Here is a 24,676-nt window from a genome sequence, read left to right as displayed (position 1 = left end):
AAAAGTAAATACAATAATTTTTTTAAAGACGTTTTCAATATGTCCCGCCCACAGCACAGCGCGATTTCGTTGAATATCCGTTTCCCGTGTGACGACCTTGTTTACTTGTCAAAACGTAACTGCCGTTTCCTGCCGAAATAAAATCCGTCAAAATGCTCTCTGACACCACGTAAAGATCGGGTTACGAAGATTAGGAAACATCCACTAATGGACAATGCAAACGAGAAAAAGGAAGATACAGCTGGTTTCTATTGTTCTCGTATACTTAAAAATCAACAATAACTAGGATATAAAAGTGTTTTAAGGCAGACGATTACATGCTAACAGGCTAAGAGTTTCTCAATCGGATTGTGTGATCCACACCTCAGTCATCAGTCGCAGTTTTTCTTTTTTGCATAACAGTGTTGCATTTTGAGACCGTTACTATCCACCTTTTTGAGACCATGGTAAGACATTATCCGCCACACTATTTTAAATGCTAACATTTGCATTACAGGTGACTGTTTTGAATTTTGTGTATGTGCTTGATCTTTGATTTTCAATACATCATGCTGTTTGTTCATGTTAATATGTTGAGATAATTTACATATTTATGTATGGCTTAGTAGACATTTTTAGCTAATAACGTCAAGGTTGTAGGTTTAGATCTGGCAATTGTTGATCCACTACTAGTTTAATTATAAGGCCAGTAACAAGAATTATATTTAAAACAAAGATCTTGCTTTATGATGCACACTATTACATGACCTCAAGATGCCATGATTTTCAGCCCGTTTTCTATTTCATCCAAAATTGACATTTTCAATGGCTGAAATTTTACAGCATCCCTAAATTAAGTATGAGAAGTATTGAGCTGTTGTTTTGAAACCAACCAGTGCCTCAGGGAGAGACAGTAGCATTAAAGATCACATGTGCTCACTTTGATGATAACATCTGATTTTTTTACAGGATGAGGCATCTCCACCATCTCTGAGCGATCTGTGTCTGACTCTCGTGAGCTCCAGGCTGGAAGTTTTTTGTGAAATGCGAGATGATGGATCTCTGTCTTTTCGTGAGCCTCTGGTCTTCCCACAAGAGCTGGCCGACCAACTGCTCTGCAAGATGGCCACTGACGGTGAGTACTGAGTATAAGACTCAGTGAGCTGTAACATTGGGAGGAAAATTTCACAAAACTGGGCTATTAAATAATATACTTTTACATGAAACACAGAGTACAAAACCATGTCACTATTGTCCCAGTTAGCATTTTAGTAGGAGTTGTTATAAGAAGAAGAACAGAAAGGGAATGCAAGATGTATTTGCCACAGATAGAGGAAAGAATAGTTCAAATTATAGTTAGAATGAATTCTATATGATTTGTAGATGTTTGTGGTTTTTTTATGCTGTGAAATAAGATATATTTCTGAGCTAAAAAATGTTTTAAACAAAGGTGTTCATGTTACAGTGTAATTACACAAATAAGTAATATTAATTAACAATATGTGACCCTGCCTTAAAGTTTAAACCCCCAGCTAAAGTCATTTTATTTACTGTTTTCTAAATCAAATCATCCTACATAATGTAAAGAACATTCTCTTAAAATATAACCTTGCTATCTTTAATATTGACTGAGTAAGATCATGTCAAAGATTGTCGAAATCAATGGTTGAAATTAAACTTTGATGCTAATAAGCTCATAATTATGAATCTTTAGCCTGGATTTCCCTGACAGGGTCTGATATGTACTTATTAGATTTTTAGGGATGGTTGCTTGTAATTCGGCGTATTTACTTACTCAAAGCACTATAGTAAGTTATGTACACTGCCAGTCAAAAGTGTCATTTTTATTTATATTTTTTCACATTACAAAACATTAATAAACTTGTAAGATAAAGTGGGATGCACACCGGCCGCGCAGCTCAGCGCCGCACCGTTCTAAAAAACTCGAACACATTTCTTTCTATGAGTATACGCACACCGGCGCCGACAGGTGGTGCCTGTCCGCGCCGCCCAGCTACGACTCAGAAAGTTGCTCAAATCCCTGTCGCGCCATTCACATAGTTTAACATTAAATAAAAAAAATTAACGATAAACATTGGCTGCTAACATATTTTTTTCCTTTTGGAGTAGACGCTATCTGACGAAGCTTGCGCTATTTAATGTGCACTTCCGGTTTACCTCCGAGTTGTCCTAGACTCGACGCGGCGCTGAGCTGAGCTGCGTGGCTGGTGTGCGACCCCCTTAATAGTCAAATCCAAACTATGGCAAAACACAAAAGATACTTTAGGAATTATGTTATGACTATTATATGTGTTTATGTATGTTATACTTAATCAGATGCAGGTCACCCTTTGCCTATAATTTGCAAAATCTTACTCATGACATGTCATTTCATAACGAAGCTTCTTAAGGTTTTACCCAAAAATTAAAGGACAAGTTTGGTATTTTACACTTAAAGCCCTGTTTTCAGAATGTTCATGGTGAAACAGAACGGCCTTGACCGAAACCTCGACATATGCGGTTGCCCTGAGGATTTTCGGGTGTTTGTGTTTCACCTCCCACCTCTACAATGGCTGCACAGGTGCACTGGAACAATCCCCTCCAAAATGCATGAAACTTTTGTTTACAAAGACATGAAACTCACCGAGTGGTCAGGGGTGTTCACTGATATGCTCACACAAAAATCGCTGCAAAAGATGCTTTCCAACAGGTGTTTTAGCATTCGTTGTTAACTTGTGGACCTATTTTTCCAAAGCTTCACACCCGTACATTCTTCCGTTGAGAGCTTGAATAATAGACACTCCAGCCCAGGTGGTGGCGCTAATCCGCCATTGCCAATAGCAAGAATAGTAACAAAGTTCCCGGCGCGGAGTAATACCGTACCTCACAGCACATCTTATACAAGTCAATGGAGTTCTCAAAAACTACGATAAAACCCGTTGGAATGCGTATTTTGCAGCGATTTTTGTGTGAGCATACCAGTAAACACCCCTGACCACTCGGTGAGTTTCACGTCTTTGTAAACGAAAGTTTAATGCATTTTAGGAGGGATTGTTCTATTGCACCTATCAACCCATTGTAGAGGTGGGAGGTGAAACACAAACACCCGAAAATTCTCGGGGCAGCCGCAAATGTCGAGATTTCAGTCAAAACCGTTCAATTTCATCATAAACAATCTGAAAACAGGGCTTTAAGTGTAAAATACCGAACTTGTCCTTTAAATGTAAAGAATATATAAAAGAGTTCTATTCTGGGCTCTTGTTGGCTTTTCTTTTCAATTAGATAAAGGGGGCGTGTACACCAAAGTTATTAAAAGCAGCTGAAAACGCCAGGCGGGCGTAGACTGTGGGCGTTTGCCAGTGTTTTTTAGCTAAGAGTTTTGGTTGCTATGATACTTCTGCTTTATTTATCAGGCGTTGAACTTTGTGCCGATTGGTTGTTTTGATATTTGTCCCACCCCTCCTCCACTTTGATTGGACATGTGAGACGTGATACTGACGACCTGAACGTTTCACCCAAAGTTAAAAAATTGTCAACTCGTTCAGCGCAAGGAAAATGCCAGCTGCTAGCGTTTTTTTTTTAAGCGCTGCACTACCATAAAAACAAACGCCTTGGTGTAAAAGTAAACGCCTTGGTGTACATGCCTCTGTAGTCATCGATTTCTCTCATCAATTTTTTTTTTGCATTGTTACAAAGCAGCTTTACATTGAATACAGAAAACACAGAAAGAAAAGTAAACACACAAAAAATAAGACTTTTTTACGTTTACATTTTTTTCCTCATAGAATAATGCAATAAGTATTACTAATTACTAGTAAAAAGGTCATGCTCAACTAAAACTGTGCTCTACTAGGAACAGAGGTGTGACATACATAAAGATTTTTTGTATGTAGAAGCAATATTAAGATAATGTACAAAACCCTAAAATAAGCTAATGGCAGCCGTCTCCCATTAAGCAAACCAACAGGAGCCATGATGTTTAAACGGCCATGATGTTTAAATGGAGAAAACACCTTGTGAGAAACCAGGCTTAGCAGGGAATGTCATTCCACCTGACACATTACGTCCGCAATCCTTAGCTTTTGTGGTTAGAAAGGAAAGCTTATGACTTTGATTTGTAATTATTATAATAACTTTCTGTAAATGAATTTTCATGTATTAGGTGAACTAGGCCCATATTGTGAATTGTTAAAAAGCGAATTGAACTTGCAGTAGTACTCAACCTATTAACTCTCTTCCAGGCCTTTTGAACGACAGCACGGTGGGAATCTTTCGAAACTGTCAGCAGTTCCGTCTGCGTCACGCCTGCATCCGCACTGCCCGAATCTCTGCCGAGGCCTTTCACCGCGCCCTCTGCCTCCACCGTCTTATAGAGCTTGACGCTTCGCGCGTCAATGCCGACCTCACCATTGCCGACATCCTCCGAGGTCTCTCGTCCAATAAAATCCTTCAGGAGAGCCTGCAGCGGCTCGCCCTTAACGGCCTGACCATGTCGTCTCTGGAGGAACCAAGTCACCGTTGCTTCAGCGCCCTCCAGGGTCTCCGCGCACTCAGCGTCTCCAACGTCGACTTCTACGACTCGGGCCTGGCGGACGTGTGCTCGCTGCCTCGTCTGGAGAGTTTGGACATCTCCAACACATCGGTGACGAACCTGACTCCGCTTCTGGTGTTGAGAAACAGGCTACGCTACCTCACCATGCATCAGCTCAAGAGGCTGGAGATGACTACAGCTCAACTCCTTGCTGTGCTCAGCCAGGTCAGACACATTGTTGCCATTTTTTTATGATGATGTTTCTCTAAATGTCTCTGCTAATGCATGTTGTGCCTCTGTCACTTCAGTTAGAGTGTTTACAGCACCTTGACATTTCGGATGATAAGCAGTTCACATCTGACGTGGCGAGACAGTTGCTAGAGACTTCAGGCATCCTGCCCCAGTTAGTGTCTCTAGACGTGTCTGGCCGAAAGCAAGTGACGGATGCAGCAGTCAGGACTTTCGTGGAGGCGAGACCCGGCATGACCTTCGTCGGTCTGCTGGCTACTGATGCCGGATTTTCTGACTTCCTGTCTGGAGAGGGCAGCCTAAAAGTAGGCTCATGTTCAAACATTTATTTTTGTAAATAATAAAGGCTGTTTCAATTATTGGCAAATGATTACTTTAAAAGCCTTTCAATAGATTTAAATCACACACAGTATACTGATAAGTCCATGTAGATTAGGGTAAGGTTTACCTAGTAATTACATAGCATATAAACTTGTTTAGTAGCAGTTGGTGCTTAGTCATGGCCTGTGCAACTGGTTTAGATGTATTGCTTTTTGAAGTTTGATGTGTTAATGTGTCTGCAGGTGACTGGAGAAGCCAATGAGACTCAGATCTGTGAGGCGTTGAGGAGGTACAGCGAGAGAGAAGGTTTTGTCCGCGAGGCTCTGTTCCACCTCTTCAGTCTCACTCATGCTATAGAAAAATCACGGCCAGATATTCTCAAGGTACACAAACATTAAGAGATCAAAACCCACTACATATCGATCTCCATCTCATCTCCATCTTTTTTGCTCCTTGTCCGCAGTTGGTTGCGTTGGGGATGAAGAATCATCCGGCTACATTGAATGTTCAGCTGGCGGCAAGTGCCTGTGTTTTTAACCTCACCAAACAGGAACTGGCCTTTGGAATTCCTGTACGACTCCTTGGAAATGTCACCCAGCTGTTACTGGAAGCCATGAAGACCTTTCCCAACCACCAACAGGTAATAAAACAGAAATCAGCTACATATTTACTGGGGGAGGGGGGTTCCCCGCTGTTACCAATGTTGCAATCAATGTTTTCTACATGGGTAACTTTGTAACACGAGGAGGAAACACTGTGGGCTTTGCAACCTGAAAATTAGGAAATGCTATAAAGGAACTTGCTACATCGGAAATTAGTATTTGATTTCCCCCAGAGAATAGCATTTCTGTTTTTTGTACTGTACAGTTGCAGAAGAACTGCCTGCTGTCTCTGTGTAGTGATCGAATTCTCCAGGAGGTTCCTTTTAACAGGTAACACCACTAAGATTAATACCACTTCTTAGTAAATACTTGGAAACAAAAATATATAGATATAATCCAAACGGCATGATTTGTGGGAGAAAATAAAATGTAAAAATATTACAAAAAATCATCAGTGCTGTCAATTTGATTTTCAAAATACACTGTAAAAAAGTTACAATTAGGGCTGGCCAAAAAAAGTATTTTTCGATTAATCGTTTTGCTTTTTTTTACGTGGTCGATTCAAAATCAATTCTCAAAGAGCAGAATCGATTTTTTTTTTCATTTATATTTATTTCCGCAAGCATTGAACGTAAGAATAAAGTTAATCTAATTACTAGTCTTCTTCACTAGATGTCACCCTCTTTTTTGCCTTGCGCGATGTTGCCAAGGAGCAAGGGGCGAGCCTGTCATTCATTCATTCAGTGCTTAAAATGACGGTTTCAGGTGCTTCATCGACGTTGATGCCACCTTCACATAAAAAGTCAGAAGTGTGGAAGTATTTTAGATTTCGCAAGCAAGACGACGACGGTAGTGTAGTGGCTTTTAATTTCTTTTTATTAATTGAATCGAAAATTGAATCGAGAATCGAATCGATTGGTTAGCTTGTGAATCGAAATCGAATCGATCTGGAACATCTGAATCGATACCCAGCCCTAGTTACAATAGGGTGTTTCTTTTCATTATGCATGCATTGCGCGCATTTTATAGTAGATTGTACTTCATTATATTATTGCATATTCAAGTCTGTTAACTAATATTTAGATTACATAAATAAATAAATATATTATACCTGAAGCACCTGAAACCGCCATATAATAATAATTTATATGGCGGTTTCAGGTGCTTCAGGTATAATATATTTATTTATTTATTTATAAAAACATTGGTGGGGCTCTAATATTATGTATATATATTAAATATATATATACATAATATTAGAGCCCCACCAATGTTTTTTTTTTTTTGGGGGGGGGGCGATACAGATATTAGGGAGTAAAAAAGTCAGATAACGATATATCTGTGAATAATATAGTACACATATACTACAGTACTGGTGTGTCCAAACGTTTGACTGGTACTGTACATAGAATACACTATACACATTAACAGAATATACTGTGTATATAAAAAATTTTTTGCAGTGATCACTCAAATGTCTTGACGTGTTTAATCACCACAATGATGTGACAAAGATATGTAATATATCAATTTAACAATAAACTTTATGATGCAAAATGAGTCTGACAGCAGTGCACTAAACGTTACACTTCACTTATAATAAATAACTTTAAAACACATAAAGAACAAAATATATATAACTTAATTTACGGGCAGTTTTAAGGGATAATAATAATGTTATATTAGACTTGTACTGTAAATGGAAACTTATGGAGTTTCAGTAAGTTATGCACAAATTAGTTAGCAAATTACCATTAAGAAGTCAATGCTTGACTGACAAACATGCTGATCTAATGTACTGAAGGATTTTGTGTATATTTCTTTATGCGTAATCAAAATGTCTGATGTGTTATGTTGCAACTGTGGCCTGATGTTATCAACTTTATTATTAGTCTGATTACATTACAACTGTGCCCTGATGTTATCAACTATCCAAATGGCCCATACAGTTACCCCTCAGGTCATTATTAGGTCACATTCTCGTAGGTACTTCGTGGGTGTGATTGTCACCTCAGAGATCAAAGTCTCCATGGGGTGCCATTGTATTTTTTGTGTAAGATGTATAAAGGTCTGCTCACACAGGCAGAAATTTGGATGTAGAAGGTTGACACTACAACATCGCTCCTGAAGAACTATGCTACATTCGTTAAATCTTTTTTCCCTACTTGCACTTGATCATGCTTATTATTTTATGCATTAGATGCATTCTTATGTGGCGAGCCACAAAAGACTGAGCAGCCAAATTCAATAAAATCAACGGTACTGCACAACATTTTTATATCAGTCCTGACTTCTAACCCACAGTGTTCTGCGTGGACTCTAGACTGTCATAAAACTACAGCTATTGCTCTACCCGCCACCCATTTAATTTTTGTTTCATTTTGCGAGGGTTTAAAAGACACGCAAGCTTATTTTATCAATTGCTGTGAAATATCTGAGAAAGCCCTTACATTTGCACATACAAAAGTTTGAGCATGTTCAGTAACAACACACGCAGCTGTATTTTCACATACTGTAATATTGCAGTGTGGCATTTGTCCCACTCACATTTTAAGAACTCGCAAGTGGACAAAAGAGACGGATTAAAAACTGTTTCTCTCATCCACTTATAATCTGATTGACCAAAATGCATCTTAATACCAGTTGTAAATGTCTGAAGATAGCGCTTCACTGCTTGTCTGGCGCCACCTGGACAAGGGACCCACTGACTTTGTTTTTTTACAGAGCACAGTTCATATTAGCTGCATATCTGTGGCATAAACGCTGATACAGATATATCTGCGACAGGCTCAAGGATAAATGACAACAGCAAAACGATAAATCGGTCGGGATCTGTATAATGCATAAATATGTATGGATTATAAAGTCTTGATTCTTGGTAATCTATATAATGTGGGTGCCTATCTTCGAGAGTTCAAAAAAAATAGTTAAAGGCAACACAAAAGTAATCCCCACGCTCCTGACGATATATTGATGTTTTATGAACCTAATCCATCAGTGTGCAAAAATCGTATATCTTAAACGTAACATTATAAGCGTTATTCTGCAGCCTCTGAGCATCTTGACGCAGTCGTCGTCTTCTTTCCCTGTTTCATTTTTGGGTCGTTTTAATGGTGTCTTTATTTCCTAATTATTAATTTTATGTACCGTTGATGTACAAATAATAAAAAAATAAACATTTGCGTTTTTTACACGAAATGCTTGTCAGTGACATTTTTACGTACACATAACACATTTTAAAACACTCATTATTATACATTTATATTTATATTTGTCTGATATATGACAAGCATTTAAGCAGTGCATGTTAACTAGTTTAAGTCTGTCTGTGTTAACTTTGATATTGTTTGTTGATTTCAGGTTTGAAGCTGCTAAGTTGGTAATGCAGTGGCTATGTAACCACGAGGATCAGAATATGCAGAGGATGGCTGTTGCTATTATATCAATCCTCGCTGCCAAGGTAAGCAGACATAAGCAGTGGGTGCGAATGTGTTTCCCATAAAGATTAAGCGTCACTTGAAAAGAACATTCAGAACATTCCATTATAGTGATAAATCAAAAAAATCCAGTGATTGACAGATTGTGACAGACTGCTGATGTTTACTGAGAAGTCAAATGAGTTTATCTCTATGGCTGTCAGCGGTTAGATGGTAATGGTTAGAGCAGGGGCAAGGGCTGACATTTGAGTGGTGAAATAGGGTGGACCTCAATGTCTACTCTTAAATTACATCATTTTACAATATAGTGGTTAAACAGATTAGATTACGTTCGCTAAAATAAATAGTAATTTATTTCTGAATGATGCATATTATTATTAAAAAGATATTATCATTTATGCGTGATTTTTTTTTTTTTGCTTTTATTTTGTGTCTCTTCTGACTGGGTGGGCCAGCCGTCAATCTGAGTGGGCCAGTGCCACCCTGGCCCTTTTGTAGCCTTGCCACTGGGTTAGAGATTATTATTATTATTATTTTTTTATGGTCCTAGTTTCTTATTTACATGATATGACTAAAAAGCTGATTTTTCTTGCTGCTTGGGACATAAGGATTTGATCTACTACAGTATATGAACATGCTAAACAATGATAAGTATATACTTTGAAACACCCTACATAATAACAAGCAGCAACTTGTCATAGTATGTCATTATTTAATATTATATACACACACACAAACGCAAAGCACAGACGTTCTTTTAAACACTTTAAATGAATGTATGTTGATTCTTGTCACAGACGCCTAAAACAATAGCAGAAGTACTATGATAAACCAGAACATATTCATCCATTATTTGTGATTGCCAACACCACTCTCCTCTATTGTTTCGGCTGTATAAGTGACAGCGTGTGCGTCAGTTATGACATTTAAAACAAAGGGTGAAAGAGTTGCCTGTCATTCTTGGTCGAAGGAAGTGGTGCTGCACAAAAAAGGCGTTGTGGTTTTTGATTTTTTTTACACACTTGTGCCATCAAACTCTAGTATAAACGCTCTGATAGTTGTGTGTTATGGATCTATACAAGCATGGCTGTGACTGCACCTGGCGTACTTACAGCCGTGCTGAAATATAGGAGCATATATAGAAAAATACATATATATTATTGACTAATTGGGTAAAAATGTGTTTTCTATACCAGGAAAGTGACAAGATGAAAACCACTATTTTATGTTACAAACTTTCACATAGCATCTTTAGGTTAAAATAACATTAAAAATTCAAATCCATAATTTTCAAAGGTTTATTATAATAACTGATGATTTTTGTTCTGCAGAATGCAATTAATCCATTATTTTTTTTTCAAAATACTATAAATCTATTCAATTAATAATATATAAATGTGCATTTATCTTTGCCTTGTTATATTCATTTAGTTGACAAGTAGTGACGCTGATTTAAAAAATAAACATTAATTGGCATTAATCAAAACATTTACTTTTTCATATGAACTCTTTCACCGCCAGCGTTTTTTAAAAAAGGTGCCAGCCAGCGCCAGCGTTTTTCATGATTTTCACAAAAGCTGAATGCCTTCCAGAAAATGTTCTTCTTCAAATATATAAACATACAATATACCAAATGAAAGAACAGACCCTCTGCTTTCAAAAAAAAAAAAAACGTTTCATCCTACCTTCAGTAGTTCTTTTGTAATCAGCTTTTGAATATGGGTAGGTTTCTGCAAAAACACCACATTTTGAGCAAAAAGCTGAGATAATTAAATTTTTGTGACAGACTTTTCATAGAGATCCCATTCAGAGCGATCTTTAAAACAGACACGGACATGCAGCTGCTTGCCATAGGGCAATACTTCCGGGTTTTAAAAGTTGCGGAATCTAGTGGATAATAGCGGAACGACGGAAATACTTGTCATTGGCGGGGAAGCGTTTTCTCTTGATTGACGAGATATCTCGAGATATCTCGTCAATGGCGGGGAAAGAGTTAAGAACACTGTCATTGCTGGTGTCATCTTTGGGACGTAGTTGCTGATCTTTTTAGACAGCGATCAGCTGTAAACAAATTTGTCCTGCTCGATTTTCGTTGACTTCGTGTAAAATATTGGAAAGTTTTTCATAAGATTCTCTGGGGTCAATGTGTTAGCATGACAGAAGCTTGATGCTGTCGTGTGATAATAAGCAACAGCCGGCATTTTTCCTTCGCCCGAGTGCCTCTCACGTAAATTATTTGATTTTGATGGCTTATGTTTCTTCACCGCCATAGAAAATCTTGTTGATCACGAAGTACGAAGTAGATGAGGAAAACTAGGATTTTGTGTGTATTCAACGCTCAGCCATTATTGTTTACAATGCGTGGAATGGTGCGCTGTGATTGGTTAAGAAGATGTATTGCATTCTGCAGAGAAGGAGGACTGGCGTTTATCATGTTTTGGAAAAAAGGGAGAAAAGATGACACGGCGGATATTGGATTTTGCGTAAAATTAAGAATTGAGTTTTTAATACTGAGCTGATACAATACTACACGTACACAAACATAGATACATAGACATCCTAAAGGGTTGTATATTATTGGCATGTACAATCTGAGGAAAAAGGAAACTGGAAGTATACAGTGCGTCTCCTTTAACATGACGCCTTGTGTGTTTCTTTATTAGTTGTCCACTGAACAAACTGCACAACTGGGAGCAGAGCTCTACATCGTAAAGGTAATTTTGTATATTTAATAATTACTGCTTGTAATACCTACATGGTAAGAATGTATATACAGTATTACTCTTTCTCACACAAACCCATTATTATCACAGCAACTTTTGCACATTGTGCGGCAGAAGACGTCTCAGGGTACTGTGGATGCCACGCTAAAGTTCACCCTCAGTGCCCTCTGGAACCTCACAGATGAATCTCCAACCACCTGCAGGCACTTCATAGAGAATCAGGGGCTCGAGCTCTTCATCAGAGTGTTGGAGGTACACCTGCTTTCCAAATTTTTTTAATTGATCATAATATCATAACTCCATTTGGCAAGCCCATCCGACAAATGTTACCTGTAAATGTCTTTGTCGTTCCAGTCCTTTCCATCAGAGTCCTCCATTCAACAGAAGGTTCTTGGTTTACTGGTAAGAAACTTAACCTGTGTGTACTTCATACCACATTGTAACAAGGCTGTGAAAGATACGCACAATATTTATATAGCAGCGCTGGCTGTGGTGAAATTGAATCGAGGTGAGTTATTCTGAAGCTTTGGATGTGTGGGCAGCACTGATAATACAGAGAAAGCAAATCATAACGCTGAGGGATTATGCTAATACGTTTCTTTCGTTAGAAAGTATAATGAGACTTCAGAATGTTTTATTTCGCTTTCACTTGACTTTTCTGTGTTTGCTCTTGTGCTTTTGTCTATCTAATTGTTTTATGTTTGTTTTGTTTGCGTATGCAGAATAATATCGCTGAGGTGGGCGAGCTGCACGGGGAACTGATGGTGCAAAGCTTTTTGGATCACATCCGCTCTCTGCTACACAGTCAAGAGGTGGAGGTCAGTTATTTCGCGGCAGGCATATTGGCTCACCTCACCTCACGGGGCGAGAAGGTGTGGACCCTGGACCTGTCCCTCAGGACTACGTTACTGGAGCAACTGGTGCGTAAATTTGCAGTTAACCAAAGTAAAAATCAGGTTACGCTGAATAAGATGCACTACAATACAGAGTGTGATACACAAATAGATCATGTACTTACTATAAGCTTGGGTACTGTGGCTGAGAAGTACAGAACAACAAATTAAAAACACAAATGCAACTCTAGGAGCAAAATGGCAAGTCAAAAAACACAACATATCCGGTGAGAAAATAACAAATCAGAAAACAAAATAACAAGTTAGAAAACACAAATCTAAAAAACAGAAAGGGTAGGTACATTGTGTGAATACAATTGTTAAGGGAGTGGTCTGCTCATTTTCAATATTAAAATATGTTATTACCTTAACTAAGAATTGTTGATACATCCCTCTGTCATCTGTGTGCGTGCGCGTGGGCGTTGGAGCGCGCTGCGACGCTTCGATGGCATTTGGCTTGGCCCCATTCATTCAATGGTGCCATTTAGAGATAAAGTTAGAAGTGACCAAACACATCAACGTTTTTCCTATTTAAGACGAGTAGTTATACGAGCAAGTTTGGTGGTACAAAATAAAACGTAGGGCTTTTCTAAGCGGATTTAAAAGAGGAACTATATTTTATGGCGTAATAGCACTTTTGGGAGTACTTCGACTCGCCTGAAAAGTCCGCTCCCCTTCTTACTCTCATAATGGGAGAGGGAGGGTGTTACTGCGCCGAGTCGAAGTACTCCCAAAATTAAAAAGACAGTAACAGTGTAAACACTCATGTACAGAGAAGCAAAAAAATCAAATTAAAACATTGATTAGCATGTAAAGAAACTAAGGGGAAGGAGCCTAAACCTCTTTTTTTTGTCCTATTATAGTTAAGGTAATAACATATTTTAATATTAAAAATGAGTAGACTATTCCTTTAATGCTGATTGGACGACATCTCCGTCAATTAAGATGCTCAAAATCAAACTCGCACACTACTTGCTTTACTAATGCTTTATACTCGTCTTATGTCAGGTAAATGTAAATACAGTACAATCGCTAAACTGTTGCTTGCAAGCCTATAATAATACCTGCAACCAGAGGTTGCGTCAAGGGGGTCGCAAACAGGACACGCAGCGCCGCGCCGTTCTAAAAAACTCGAACACATTGTTTTCTATGAGTATACGCACACCGGCGCCGCCCAGCTAAGACTCAGGAAGTTGCTCAAATCCCTGTCGCGCCACTCACATAGTTTAACATTAAATAACATCATATTTGTCCCAAATCATTAATGATTAACATCGGCTGCTAATGTATATTTTGCATTTTGAAGTAGACGCTATATGACGAAGCTCGCGCTATTTAATGTGCACTTCCGGTTTACGATACCTCCGAGTTGTCCTAGACGCGACTCGACTGTCTCACTTTACATGTTCAACACCACGTGAAGCAAGCAGACGAATGAATGATGTGCATTTGCCACCAACTGGACATGGGTGGGCATTACATTTACAAGTTACAATAAATCACCCTCACTGTAATGTCGAAATGACGGATGGTTTTCCGATTTTTCTGTCACTAGGCCTGTCACGATAGCTACTTTTCATAAGTCTGTTAATTGCCTCAGCAATAATGTTGAGAGTATCGTCTTTTTAAGACCATTTTATGTCACTGATTGTATAATGACAATAAAATAGCAGCATAATGCAAGTACATCCTTTCTAAGAACACAACTTAGATTTTTAAGAATATTAAGATAAAAAAATTAAATGAAGAGTTTGGTTCCAAAACGCAATAAATCCATTTTGACAAATTTCGGTAAAAACGTGTTTTCTATACCAAGAAAGTGACAAGATGAAAACCACTATTTTCTGTTACAAACTTTCACATAGTGTCTTTAGGTTATAAAAACATAAAAAATTCAAATCCATAACTTGATTTTCAAAGATTTATTATAAAAACGAATTCTTTTTTCCACAAAATGCAATAAATCCATGACAGTTTTTTATTTCAAAATGCTATAAATCTATTAGATCAATGTATAAATGTGCATTCATCTTTACCATTTTATATTTATTTAGTTGACTAGTGGTATACAATGATTAAAAAATAAACATTAATGGCATTAACCAAAACACTTACTTTGTTATATTAAGATCACGGTCATTGCTGCGGTTATACTTGACGTTGTTTCTTTACATTTTTCACAGCGATCAGCTGTAAAATGTTTTGGTCCTGCTCGATTTTCGTTGACTTTGAATAAAATAATGTTTCATAATATCCTCTGGGGTCAGTATGTTAGGATGAGAAGCTTGATGCTGTCGGGAGAACACAAATTATTAGATGTTGATGGCTTACGTTTCTTTCCCGTCACAGAAAACCATCACAGGTTTAGCAATGCAATTAAAGTATTATTTTGTTTTGTTTGTTGATCGCGAAGTACAAAGTAGATGAGGAAAACTAGGACTCCGTGTACTCAGTGCGCCGCCATTGCTTGTTTACATTGCGTGACTGGTAAGCTGTAATTTCAGGAATGGATTTATTGCGTTCTGTAAAAAAGGAGGAGTGGCGTTTGTCGCATTTTGGGAAAAAAGGGAGAAAAGATGACAGAATAACACGGCGGATATTGGATTTTGCGTAAAAGTAAGAATTTACTTTAAACCAGTGGTTCTTAACGTTATTCCTGGAGGCCCACTGCCCTGCACATTTTGTATGTCTCTTTTATCTGACATACTCAGTTCAGTTCATGGAGATCCCTTCTAATGAGCTGATAATTTGAATCAGGTGTGTTAAATAAGGGAGACATACAAAACATGCAGGGCAGTGGGCCTCCAGGAATAACGTTAAGAACCACTGCTTTAAACTACTGACCTGATATAACTGATTTTGGCAGTAACTCATTTTTTTCAAAAATGGCGTTTATCGCGTTTTGGAACCAAACTCTTCAAATATTAATATGAATTTGGAATGTAAGAAAAAAATATATATTCTAAATATTTAAAGCATAAATAAATATTATAAAATATGCATTTTAATTTTAAACAACTAATAGTAATTGTTCATTCACAGGGTTTATTTTAGTTGAACCGCTCCCTATCCACTATATAGTGCACTATATCGGGTGTCTGCCATTTTGTAGTGGTGTCCGAAACCTGAGTGAACAACTTCATTCCCTACATTCGTTCACTACTTTTTACCCACAATGCACTCTGATTTAAGGGTACATTCAATGTACACTCGCTCACTCATATTTCCCATGATGCAACGGGAGACGAACGCATGAGTGGAATCAGCTAAAGGATACTGACAGTAAACACCAAAGATTTACGTTTATACACAATTTTTTTAATTCTTAAAGGGATAGTCGGCCAAAAACGATATTAAACCCATTATTTACTCACCCCCAAGCTGTCCGAGTTGCGTGTGTCCATCGTTTTTCAGACAAACACATTTTCGGATATTTTAGAAAATATTTTGGATCTTTCTGTTGATTGGGTGTGGTGTTGCGGGGTCCAGCGGTGGTCCGCGACCTTCGGGTCCAGGGGGGTGCGTCCATCCTTCACGGATTGAATCCGGGCGGCTCCAGGATGGTGGACGGGGGTCTTCTGAGGGTGGTCCGTGCGGTGTTGTTGTAGAAATATCCATAGTTGTTGGCGTGATTTGCTGCCTTCCGGGAGCGCCGCCATCTTAGACTCAGGAGTATTAGCGTAGTGTACGCACTTTTCTTAGTGACGTATGACAAATTCGGAGGGCGGGGGGACAGAGCACCAGCAGAGAAACCGCTGTATGCTGCGTAAGCGCTCATCCTGAATGCAGATGACTCTGGGATGGCGGCACTACCGGAAGGTAGTTAATAACGTTAATAACATTTTAAATATGGATATTTCTACAACAACACCGCACGGATTACCCACAGAAGACCTTTGTTTATCATCCTGGAGCCGTTTGGATTTAATTTGTGAAGATGGACGCACTTTTTTTGGACTTGAAGGTCGTGGACTATTGCTGGACCCCGTAACATTACATTTAATCAACAGAAAGATCTAAAATATTTTCTAAAATATCCGAAAATGTGTTTGTCTGAAAAACGATGGACATATGCAACTCGGACAGCTTGGGGGTGAGTAAATCATGGGTTTAATATCGTTTTTGGCCGAACTATCCCTTTAAAGTCAGTTATTTTGATGTATAGTTATTTTCTACTTTATTTAAATAAACAAATTCAAAATAAGTGCGATATATTTTATTTAAAATATAATTAATACATAAACAACAGTAAATAAATATAACAAGCAGTTGTTTTGTTCTCTTTATTATTAACTAATACAATAAACATGACATATGATGTGACAAACAGTAAGTAAGTAAACTTTACCGTTTCACAGTACAATCAATAAAGCCACACAGGTGTAAGGGTTTATAACGAATCTCTGCGACAGTTCTCTGACGCATGGTATTTACGTTGGTGTCCAAAATCGCTTATTTTTGTTCCCTTCTTCCCTTATATAGTGGACTCAATTGTCATTTGCTATATAGGGAATAGTGAACGAGGGAGCGATTTCGGATTACGCAGCTTAGATGTTATGGTCATGTTTCAGATGACTTTTAATTTGTATAGCTGTTTTCATTGCCTCCGTCGATGTAGTCATTATCTCGACAAGCCTATCTGTCACTGCTAAAAAAATAGCCAAAGGACGGTTAACGTGAACTCTGCTTGAAACGTCCATTGACATGAGGTAAATTGTTTTCTGTCTCTTTTAAAACTTGGATATTTTAGCACATGAACTGCAGAATGATGGCTAAATTTGAACCTACAGTAAGGACAATACAGAGTCTATTTACATGTGCACACTGTGCTACCCGCTGTACTGTACTTTCGGTGTATCTTGATTGACAGAGGTGTCGTCCAGTCAGCAAGTAACCATTCCATTCACGCAATATGCCTACTTTTTCCAGTATCTGTCATTTGATTTGTTCTTTTGTTTTCTGGCTTGTTATTTTGTTCTTAGATTTGCCTTTTGTGTTTTTAATTTGCTGTTTTGATTTATGGTTTGTTGTTTTGCACGTCTCGTCCACCATACACAGGGTTGGGTGCTTGTAATCATGCATAATGTAGCCTACTGTTATTACTATAGTAAGTACATAAAAATGTATAACAATGGGGTGATTATACAATGTTAATATAATGATGGTAATAGTTTAGGGAAAAATGTTTACATTTTGTCAGAGAGGCATGAGTTTAAAGTTTAATGAACTCATTTGAAAAATGAACAGCAAAGATTTGCACAATGTATTCTAAATAAAACAAAAAAATCCAATCATTGCCTGTAAAAGCATTTTTAGTTTACATTTTAAAGGTGCATGAGTCATGATGACACATAAATAAACACACAATTGGGTCGCTGGTTTGTCACTCATTGTCTATCTCTCACAGCACTCAGCGATTTTGAAGTGGCCGACACCTGACTGTGAGATGGTAGCATACAGGTAAGCATAAACAACACACCAACATGCTTTCACCAATAGTATCATTTAAGTACTAGAGGGTTCTGTACCACTAGTAAAGCCCAAGCCTCTGGGTTTTGGAGCAGGTTTGGGTTTGTTTTTCTTGTCTGATATAGCTCAGGTTCATTTCAGTTCTTTACCTCCATGCACTAGCAGCTATAATAAGTCCTTAAAGGAACAGTATGTAGGATTGTGGCCAAAACTGGTATTGCAATCATAAAACTTGTGGCTAAAACTGATACTGCAATCACACAACTGGGGCCTGTTCTTCGTACGTCGCTTACTACATCCGAGATCAAATGAGACATCTGAGATGTTTAGATCCCACTAATTATGATCTCGCTTATTTGGTTCTTTGAACACCACTGCTGTTGATGATTATTATGGCAGGATTGAATTATCTGTGATCACTGCGCGTTCGTGCACTGCAAGAAAAGGCAACACATATCGATAGTAGAAACACTGATCAGCAACGCTGTGATTGGCCAGTTGTTATAATGGCCAAGGACACGCCCATTTTTAACCCCTGCAGGCTGAGAGCTACTGATGAAAGGTTGTGAACTTTTTATGACAATGAAATTAAAAACCCAGTTAAAGCTACTTTAGTACATAAATCACCAAAAATAATGTACAATTTTCTGTAAAAATATAATCTTGATATCTTTACTATGCTTGTCAAAGATTGAAATAAAGGATTGTAATTAAAATTTGATGTTCCTTAAGTACTTTAAATCTCTTTTAAAAACAGTTAAATGCTGTTTTATCTGTTTGAAAGAGCAACATAAAAAGCAGAATAAAAACAGGTGGTGGTCCTCCATCTTCATGTGATGTACTGGCAGGAGTGATGTCTCTAAACTGACTGATTGTGCAGATCATCTCTGGAGCAGTTGCTCTTTCTTAAACCCACAGCCAATGCAACAATTTAATTCCTGATAAATACAATTTTAATTGTAGTTTATAATAAGATTGTGTTTTCCTCTCTTTTGTGCAGTTGTAGATAATACACCAACACTTTTAGCAGTTCCCAAGAATGTGGTAAATAAAGTATGATGTGCAGTAAGGGAATGGTAATGTTATTCTACATTAAAAGATTATAAAATGCAACCGTTTCTGATAGCAATGCACATGACAAAGAAATCCTCTCAGATGGTAGTCCTTTAGAGAAACTATATGCAAGTGGTTAAATAAGTTTACTTCAATTGCATTATTCTTAACTTATTTCTGACTATATTAGCAATATTAGCAGTATTCCACATTAACTGAAAGTCCTGCATCTGCTGAGTCTGCACAGAAAAGTGTAGTAAAGAAGATAAAGATATGTGAAAATATGTGCAAAAAACTCATTTTGTTATTTTGGTCATTTTTGTCACAGAACAGGGACAGGGGGTAACATATTTGTAGACAACGTTTTAAAGATAGAACAGATAGAAATTCCTAAACGAAAACCCTTTCATGCATGACTTTGTAAGCTACTTGACAATCTAAAGAAAAAACTAAAATAGGAGATTAGTTTATTCAAATGAAAATTAGCTCACACTGAGTTATAGTCTTTATTGTACATAACATCTATTAGTGCTGGGTATGATTAATTCAAACAAATTTAAAATGAATGTGATCAGCATGTTTGTCTTGTCATTCGTTTAAGAATAATAATCAAACACCTGTTACACAAAAACAAGTCGCACAGAAAAAAACAAGTACAGAAAAAATATATTTGTTATATTATATATTTTTTAAATAACATCGCTAAAAGATTTAATTAATATATCCTTTTTTATTATGTGTTGAATTTCAAAAGCTCTTTATATTAATCATGCATCTTACGCAGATTGCACTCGTATAATGGAGAATACGCGACTGCGTCAGACTTTCCGTATCACATCCGCTAAAAAAGGTACAAACTAATCTTGTTTACATGTAATAAGCCTGCTCCCGAGCAGGTTTGAGCTTACGGACCTGTTGCTATGACAGCAAGTTTAGAATGAGCTTTGAAGAACCAAATAATCCAAGATCATGCCAAATCATCAACAATCAAATCCAGCTAACTGAGTTAGCGACGTACGAAGAACGGGCCCCTGGTGGCCAATACACAAAATTACAAAATAAACATCAGTTGAGGGCTGCAACTCCACTTTTTAAATGACAATATCTTGGCCAGATCACTGTTGTGAGTGATATAAGTATTTGAAATGAAAATGATTTCTTAATGTCTAGTGACATATCAGGACCATTTTATGATTAATTGATATAAATTTCTTACATACTGTTCCTTTAAGACTTATCAGTTGGTTGGTTGTTGTGATTTTTTACCTGCCCCTCCTCCACTGTGATTGGACGGCCGAGTGAGAAGTGACATTGACGAGCTGAGCGTTTGACCCAAAGTTGAAAATTGTTCAACTCAGCGGCGCTGAATGCGGAAAAACCCTCCAGCTGCTGGCTTTTTTTGGAAGTGCAGCACTTCCATAAAAAACAATTGAAAACATATGCCGGTCACCGGCGTAAACGCTTTGGTGTGCACAATACCTAATGTTTTATCTACTTTGAAGGCAGATATCTCTAAATCCACGTCCTAAAATTACAGTTAAACATATTGCTGAATAACAATTAAACTTGACATCAACCGTACTGTAACTTTTGTTTCTTTAGCTCAAAATTGAGCTAAAACACATTTTATTTATCGTTTTCGCCACAGGTTGGCAATCACCTCATGTGACTTTATCAATTGATTGGCTGTTTTTTTTAACTGGAAGGCTGGACATCCATCACCGGAGCAGCCAAATAAAGGCCATACCTGTCAACCTCCCGTTTTTCCTGGGATTCTCCCATATTGTACGCGTCTATCACGCCCCTTAAATAATTCTCCTGTGTTTTTAATCTCTCAAAAATAATCCCACTGGCCGTATTTGATTTTTGCTACATTCACCTCTGGTAAAGCAGTCAGTATCTGTAACATCAGTGTTAGGGTTCAAGAAATTTCCCTTATTTTCAAATAGCAATGTTGACAGGTATGTATTGAGCGTTGCATGGTTCCCTATTTATAACAAAAGCAGTGTCACTCATAGTGTCCAATATCTTTGGTGTAACTTAATGGAAGCAATTGAATTCAACTTGATGTACAAAAAGTTATCATGGTCACATATCTGATTACATTTTTGAATCTGTAATTTAATTATATTTCCTTATTTTGTGTCATAATCCCCAAATTGTGTTTATTTCTAGATTTCATTGGACGTAACTCCATTTGTTTGTGTACGTTTCAGGTCGTTTAACCCTTTCTTCCCCTTGCTGGAGTGTTTCCATACCCCAGGAGTTCAGCTATGGGCTGCATGGGCAATGCAGCATGTCTGCAGCAAAAATGGTGAGATCATAGTTGGTTAATAGTAATTTAATTGATTAATAGACATTTGTGTCTTTATTGTAATTTTGCCATACTGTGTTATAAAGCCGGGCGCTACTGCAGCATGTTATTGGAGGAGGGAGGACTGCAGCATCTAGAAGCTGTGAGGTCACATCCTGAAACCCACAGCGATGTGCATCGATTGATCGAGAGCATCCTGGACAGTTTACATCGCCATAGAACACGCACTGGATATACAGAGCCACCCAAAGCACACACGCACAGAGGTGTGTATCTTACATATTCAAGCAAACAGAATTGGGGTGCATCAGTTATATTTGTCCTTAGTTTTATTTTGACGTCCTTAATTAATTAAAAATGTTTTTCTCTATACAGTAAACCACCACAGGTTTATCAATGCCATTTAAAGTATTATATTGTTTTTGTTTGTTTGTTGATCACGAAGTGCAAAGTAGATGAGGGAAACTAGGATTCTGTGTACACAACGTGCCGCCATTGTTTACAATGCGTGGAATGGTGCGCTGTAATTTGTGGAGCGGATTTATTGCATTCTGCAGAAAAGGAGGAGTGCCATTTATTGCGTTTTGGGAAAAAAGGGAGAAAAGATGACAGAATAACACGGCGGATATCGAATTTTGCGTAAAATTAAGAATTTACTTTTAAATGCTGACCTTGGCAGTAACTATATATGTAATGTATATATATATGTAATGCTGATAGTTTGACATTTTTACGTTATGAAATGTAAATTTAACGTTTGTAATAAAATGTCCATAAAGTTAATCATTTTTATATTTCTCTCTTGTTTTCCAGAAAAGAACGTTCCATGACCGCACTTGTTCTCTGGATAGGCCGCAGCAAATTAAACTGGAAGCTTTTTATATGCGTGTATGTTCAGTCGAACCCATTCGTAAACAATGCTGCCCTTCCTCCGACAAGGGCCATGTAGACGAGTTATTTTGCAAATGTTTGCACATGGCAGAATCCGTTATTTATTTTACAAAAGAATAAGAAATTATTTAGATGAGCAGCACATATACAGTATGACTGTTTATTCTGTCAAGACATAAAATTTATATGCGTGTGTGCACGCATGTCTGCATGTGTACTAAGAGCATGTGCATCAGGACGCTCTCCGTATTCAGATCTGTTTTGATTGCTTGTATGTTTTGTTTAAAAATTATCAACGGATTCGAAAGCACGAGAGCTTTAGGAATTAAGTAGTATATTTTTATGAACTGTATATTGACAGTGTTAATAAGCTCCATGTTGTGTTGCAAGCAAAAGATTTAGAATACAGATTCATATGGTACAAAAACAACCTGAACTCAAAAGAATCGATGGATTTTTAAGAAGATTCCTCAACCAACCTGAGATCAATGACATGGGTGGCCCTTGAATAAAATCAAAGCTTTTCTTTAATGCACAGCTTTGTGGAAGTTGTGAATAAATGGATCCTTTAACAAGCTGAAGAAATCGAGCAACAGACATACAGTATATAAATAAGATGGTCACTGGCCAATTCAGGAACTTGATGGGTTAAACATTACAAATTATACTCCTGTGTGTCAGTGAACTGATGAAACGTTGTTTTATATAGCTATATATATAAATGTTTTATTTCTGTGGATATGTGTGGTGCTTTTTCCTGCATGGATTTGATTTCCTATTCATGATCCACGTATGATGGTAATGATGAGATACTCAACTGTGTGCTTTGTTGCAGAAGGCATTGTTGTAGTGTTATGGAGCCATATTTGCAAATTTCATCAAAAAGAGGCTTTCAAGTCTTCATTATAATTTACTAACTAACTAGAGATCAAATTTTGTTATGTGACTGGCAATGTTTGGCAGTTATTGAGATGCTCAATGACCCTGTCCCGTTTTTGGATAGTTTTGACATCTGTCAGTGTTTAACCAGCCCAAATGGCCTCCAGGTTCATCTTATCTTCTTCACTCAGATTGTGGATCGGCAGCAAACCAGATTAAAGCTACAGTGTCATACTGCCGCTTGGGTTCCCATATGCAAAACCATGTTTAGGGAATAAAGAATGTTAAAACCCTGCGATATTAGTGTGGTGTTTACTTTTAAAAACACTTTTGTGTATAATAGTGGCGGTTTCCTTTACAGAGCTTAAATCTAGTCCCAGACTAAATTGTATATTTGAGCTATTTTAGCTTAAGACATGTCAGTGCCATTGTTTTGTCTCAAGATGCACATCAGTATTGTTTATGTATAACTAAGGCCTAGTCCTAGATTAATCTAAACCCTGTCCGGGAAACCGCCACAAAGTGTTAAAATTGTAATTTTATTGTGATTCTGTATTACAATGTATTAATCCATAAAATGCACATCAAAATAAAATCCCAAGTATTTAATTTTTTTTTTCAATTTTACAAAATGCACATCAAAGTAAAATCCAAGTATTTAATTTTTTTTCAATTTTACAAAATTGATCCAAAAAATGCACATCAAAATAAAATTCAAGTATTTTATTTTGTTTTTATTTCTTTTTGTTTTCAATATTACAAAATGCGCATCAAAATTAAAGTATTCTATTTTTTATCCCAAAAAATCCAGATTGAAAAATCCAAGTATTTAATTTTTTTTTTCAATTTTACAAAATGAATAAAAAAATGCACATCAAAATAAAATTCAAGTATTCTATTTTTTTTTTTCAATTTTACAAAATGTATCCAAAAAATGTACATCAAAGTAAAATCCAAGTATTAAATTTTTTTCAATTTTCGAAATGAATCCAAAAAATGCACATCAAAATAAAATTCAAGTATTTTATTTTGTTTTTATTTCTTTTTGTTTTCAATATTACAAAATGCGCATCAAAATTAAAGTATTCTATTTTTTTTATCCCAAAAAATCCAGATTAAAAAATCCAAGTATTTACATTTTTTTTTTCAATTTTACAAAATGAATCCAAAAAATGCACATCAAAATAAAATTCAAGTATTCTATTTTTTTTTTCAATTTTACTAAATTTATCCAAAAAATGCACATCAAAGTAAAATCCAAGTATTTAATTTTTTTTCAATTTCCGAAATGAATCCAAAAAATGCACATCAAAATACAATCCAAGTATTTTATTT

The 24,676-nt window shown here is 37.0% G+C and overlaps 1 protein-coding gene across 1 annotated transcript; it reads left to right on the top strand.

The window, feature by feature from the left end:
• The first annotated feature begins 83 nt into the window (after positions 1-83).
• On the top strand, positions 84-23,636 carry zyg11 (zyg-11 family member, cell cycle regulator). The gene is made up of 16 exons (XM_055186477.2): positions 84-446; positions 949-1,114; positions 4,221-4,735; positions 4,819-5,064; positions 5,323-5,463; positions 5,544-5,720; positions 5,948-6,012; positions 9,043-9,142; positions 11,783-11,833; positions 11,933-12,094; positions 12,197-12,244; positions 12,565-12,762; positions 18,143-18,195; positions 21,474-21,571; positions 21,658-21,837; positions 22,385-23,636. The coding sequence occupies exons 1-16, from the start codon at positions 444-446 to the stop codon at positions 22,399-22,401; spliced, it is 2,220 nt and encodes a 739-aa protein (XP_055042452.2). The 5' UTR covers positions 84-443; the 3' UTR covers positions 22,402-23,636.
• The last annotated feature ends 1,040 nt before the right edge of the window (positions 23,637-24,676 follow it).

The sequence above is a fragment of the Misgurnus anguillicaudatus genome, chromosome 18 (genome assembly GCF_027580225.2).
Source record: "Misgurnus anguillicaudatus chromosome 18, ASM2758022v2, whole genome shotgun sequence".
Classification (NCBI taxonomy): domain Eukaryota; kingdom Metazoa; phylum Chordata; class Actinopteri; order Cypriniformes; family Cobitidae; genus Misgurnus; species Misgurnus anguillicaudatus.
Note: the sequence above shows the minus strand (reverse complement) of the source record. Positions and strands in the feature narration are given on the sequence as shown.